This window comes from Monopterus albus, unplaced genomic scaffold (assembly GCF_001952655.1).
Source record: "Monopterus albus unplaced genomic scaffold, M_albus_1.0 scaffold26.1, whole genome shotgun sequence".
Lineage (NCBI taxonomy): Eukaryota > Metazoa > Chordata > Actinopteri > Synbranchiformes > Synbranchidae > Monopterus > Monopterus albus.
The window spans coordinates 2515165-2518981 of record NW_018127906.1 but is presented as its reverse complement, the minus strand read 5'-3'; the positions used below and the strand labels follow the sequence as shown (position 1 = coordinate 2518981).

At 42.5% G+C, this 3817-nt stretch overlaps 2 protein-coding genes across 2 annotated transcripts in view; both read right to left on the bottom strand.

Moving 5' to 3' along the window:
* The window catches only part of LOC109957450 (natterin-3-like), an 8221-nt gene extending 6397 nt beyond the window's left edge, over positions 1-1824 (bottom strand). Inside the window, exon 1 of the mRNA XM_020595342.1 lies at positions 1589-1824. Within this exon, the coding sequence (XP_020450998.1) occupies positions 1589-1670 (82 nt within the window). The 5' untranslated portion in view covers positions 1671-1824. The remainder of the gene's footprint in view (positions 1-1588) is intronic.
* Positions 1825-2942: 1118 nt separating this feature from the next.
* LOC109957449 (natterin-3-like) overlaps positions 2943-3817 on the bottom strand; it is a 1340-nt gene continuing 465 nt past the window's right edge. The window contains exon 1 of the mRNA XM_020595341.1: positions 2943-3817. This exon is cut by the window's right edge and continues 465 nt beyond it. Within this exon, the coding sequence (XP_020450997.1) occupies positions 3167-3817 (651 nt within the window). The 3' untranslated portion in view covers positions 2943-3166.

Sequence of the window (3817 nt, the reverse complement as noted above, 5' to 3'; positions counted from 1 at the left end):
GTCTGAGAGGAGAAATACAGTTGATGTGAAAAAACTGTATGTTGGGCCTGACGGTGTGGCAGCACTGGTTCACTTGTCAGATGACCTTCAAAATCTTTACTTGCTATCTGAAAATTCAGCTCCACACATTACTTTATTAGTAAAACATGGAGCTGATGCAAAAAATCTAGGACCCATGGTGCAGAATTGTGTGACTTGCAGTACTGTCCTTCAGACACAGAACAAGCACTTGCAGTTCTCTCCTTCAACTCAATGTTATGCTATTGAGCACAGCTCACAGCTCACATTGTCACTGGAGAAGTGTGTAAATCATAACAGAGAAGATGTTGATCATCCACTAACACAAGCATTGTTGAACAAACTGCCTTCAGCTCTGTCACCGGTCCGACTGACGTGGGATTAATCACAGTTGACCCGGTCAAAATTTCTTTGCGTGAGGGGGCTGTGCCTGTTTACAGAGCCCAGTACCCACTCACACAACAGCAAGTCAGTGGAATTGAAAAAACTATTCATGGACCTTTGGAAGCTGGGGTTTTGACTCCCACCCACTCTCCTTGGAACACGCCCATACTTCCTGTACCAAAGCCAGGAAAACCTGATTACAGGATGGTTCATGATCTCAGAGCTATAAACAAACTTGTGATTCCAACTCATTATGACACTCCAAATCCATACACCATGTTGAATGCAATAAGCTCTGAACACAAGTTTTTCACATGCATTGATCTTGCAAATGCCTTTTTCTCGGTGCCACTCGACCGAGACTCTCAAAACATTTTTGCTTTCCAGTACAAGGGACAAAAACTCACTTATCAGAGACTACCAATGGGCTTCACAGACAGCCCATCCATCGTTAATCACATTCTGAGACACGGAAATAGCTTTCAACGTGTATAACTGTAGCCTTAGCCATAATATGTTCTTATGTTTAAGTCACGACATGTACTAGAGGTCGTGAGAATGTTTTTAGCTACACACCACTTAACCAACAGACACACACATTCTCACATTGATTTGCTTCATGTTTTGACTACTGCTATAGCCAGCTGCAGAGCTGGTAACAGAGACGTCCCGGTTGACGTTTCTGTGTAGTATGGGGCTAGCCCAACCGAGGTGATATAATGTATAGGCCCGGTGGGTTCAGGGTCTTTTCATCTTACATCTGCCTGCGTGCAGTATGGAGGTGCAAGATACTTGAGCGTGTAATGTTAATTTTACCTGTGATCCTTTGAATAAATCAGCACTGTTTTGAAGTTACTTGGACTGTCTCGTCTCTGAGAGTTAGCAATGGTAATAAGAACCATACCCTACAACTACAACGACTCAGTCGTTAGGAGACATTGTTGGCCTTCAAAGGACTGAAACACCACCAAGGGGGATAAATATCTCTGGCTCAACACCAGGCAGTCAGAACTGATGAAGCCTCTTGGATGAGAGGTGCAACGTCTTTGACGTTTTTCAGCTATAGCTGTAACCACTGTTCATAGGATTTGTATGGGAAACATATTTATGTATGTAAGAGACTCACAGGTGGGAACAGTTTTGTGCCACGTGCAGTTGCATCACAGAGAACCTCATGTGTTTTTACCATCTCTGGGCTGTGAACTGGTCCCCACCGTGTCCTGGAGACTGGCCCAGGACAGAGCCAGCAGCAGCAGTAACAGCTTCATCTGGAGACGCAAACCAGAATCACATCACTGATGGTCACAGTCAGGTTTGAATGTCATATTTAACCAACCAGAAGGTTTGTGTTGATAAACAGTAACACGGGGGACAGTGTGATAACTACAGTTCTGTGAAAAAAAAAATCTGAAAAATATGAATCTCTAAGTAACAGCCAAAGCCAAAGCTGTTACTTAGAGATTCAGTACATGAGCATTGTGATTTATTTGTCTGTTTGTAATCTGCTCTGAGTGTAAACAGGTTGAACCATCCTGGAGCAGTGTAGAGATCATCCAGGGCTCTGGGCTTGAAACCTTCTTCACTAATCAGACAAGTTCAAAGTCAAACCTTATCTACTGCGATGTGCATGTTAACAGTAGCACATGTAATCTGACAGTCAAGTGTTGTGTGGGTCCAGATTTGAATCAAAGTTTAAAACCAACCTGAAAACTCACCATGAGATCGAACCACAGCGTACAGCACTGGTGCACGAGTCTGTTAGTCACAGAGATGATGCTCATACAGCTGGTTTTTAGTCAAGACAGAAAACAAACATGTACTTTCATCTGGACTTTGATTAATCAATAGTCAACAGGTTGTGGATTGGACCGATTTTATCAAGTTTATAAATGTTGGCCCTGGAGAAAAACTGCATAACACACACATCAGAAATGTTTGTGCTCAAACTCAGACTTTAGCCAACAAACACTGAGGTAGAAATAGGAATCACTCATCTGGCTTTTCTACCTTCTATAGAAAATGTTTTCTTTGGTTTGTGCTGCTCTGTCTGTCCCAACATTTATGAAAAGTTCATTGACAAAACTTTCAAACCTACATTGTTGTTATTTTGTGACTCATTGTACCTACATAAAAACTGACTAGTGCAGTTTAATCAGGAAACCTCTTTTGTCTCTGGAAAATCAAAGGTGAATTCATAGTCCTAATGTTCCCTGTAACCAAAAAAAGCGTTATAACAACATGTGAGGAGCTAAAACATAAATAAGATATGAAACTAAAACAATTGTGTCAAAGTAGAGACACAGCAAACAGCCAGTGATGCCACTGAACATGTCATTTTTATCAGTTTATAGTTTGTGGATCCAAACTGGAAAGACAATGTGAGCCGGCCTCCATTTCTAGTTGTGTACTACTACAGCCGCTGCTGTCGGCCTCCAGTGAAGATCCAAACAGTCCCACTGAACATGCACACAGCTGCAGCAGCTGCTGTGGATGAACCTCATGTATTTAATAACTTACATGGTCAGAAAAACATGATACCCACTTTATTTGTTAATTACAAAATAACTATTCAAAGACATTTAAAGCAACAAGTTACATTTTTAAGATGCATAACTGAAAGTAACGTCTGCTGCTAATAATTCTGACATTTACTATACTCAAATATGCACAAGGCCTCATGTTGAACTACTTTTAAATTTCTTTTTGCAGTACATGTGGTAAATGAGGATCGGGTTTAGTATGCATTCTACATACACTGATGTCTTTAGGAACAAGGCCTGGCGTCGAGAACAGGTTCACATCTGTCCACCACAGCCCGGACTTCTCCAACCTCGACACTGTTGTAGGTCCCAGAGATGGATGTTGATGTGGTCGCACCATTTTTGTAGGTGCGGGTGAGACGTGCAGTGAAAGGGATGTCTGCCTTGTACTTATATCCCAGCAGCCTGACTTTGCAGCTGTGGTTTGGTGGGACATCAAGCTTTACAGCTATAGAGTGTTGAACCTGTTCTACATAGGTATGTCCTCCTGAGGCCTGGAATGTCACCTCACCGCTGACCTCAATACCTGCAGACGCAATAATGGGGATACCTGTAGAAAAAGTCGTCTTGATGCCCACTTTGATGGAAACGCCCACATTCCATCTTCTCTCCACCCGATTGGTCTTTGAGAGAGTAGTTGTTTTTGACACTGGACTGCAGTCATTGTTGGTGATGGCAGAGACACGCATGGTCTCCGGGGGGTACTTCAGGATCTGAGCGTTATTAGTGTTGTAATGGATTTCGTGAATGTGCTCGTTGTCAATATCCGAACAGATGGTCAGGACCTGGTAGGGCTGGTCACTAGCTGAAAATAAAGGAAGGATTAGGATGCCTATAAAATGAAGCACTGGCATGAGACCGTTCTTGTTTTTCCC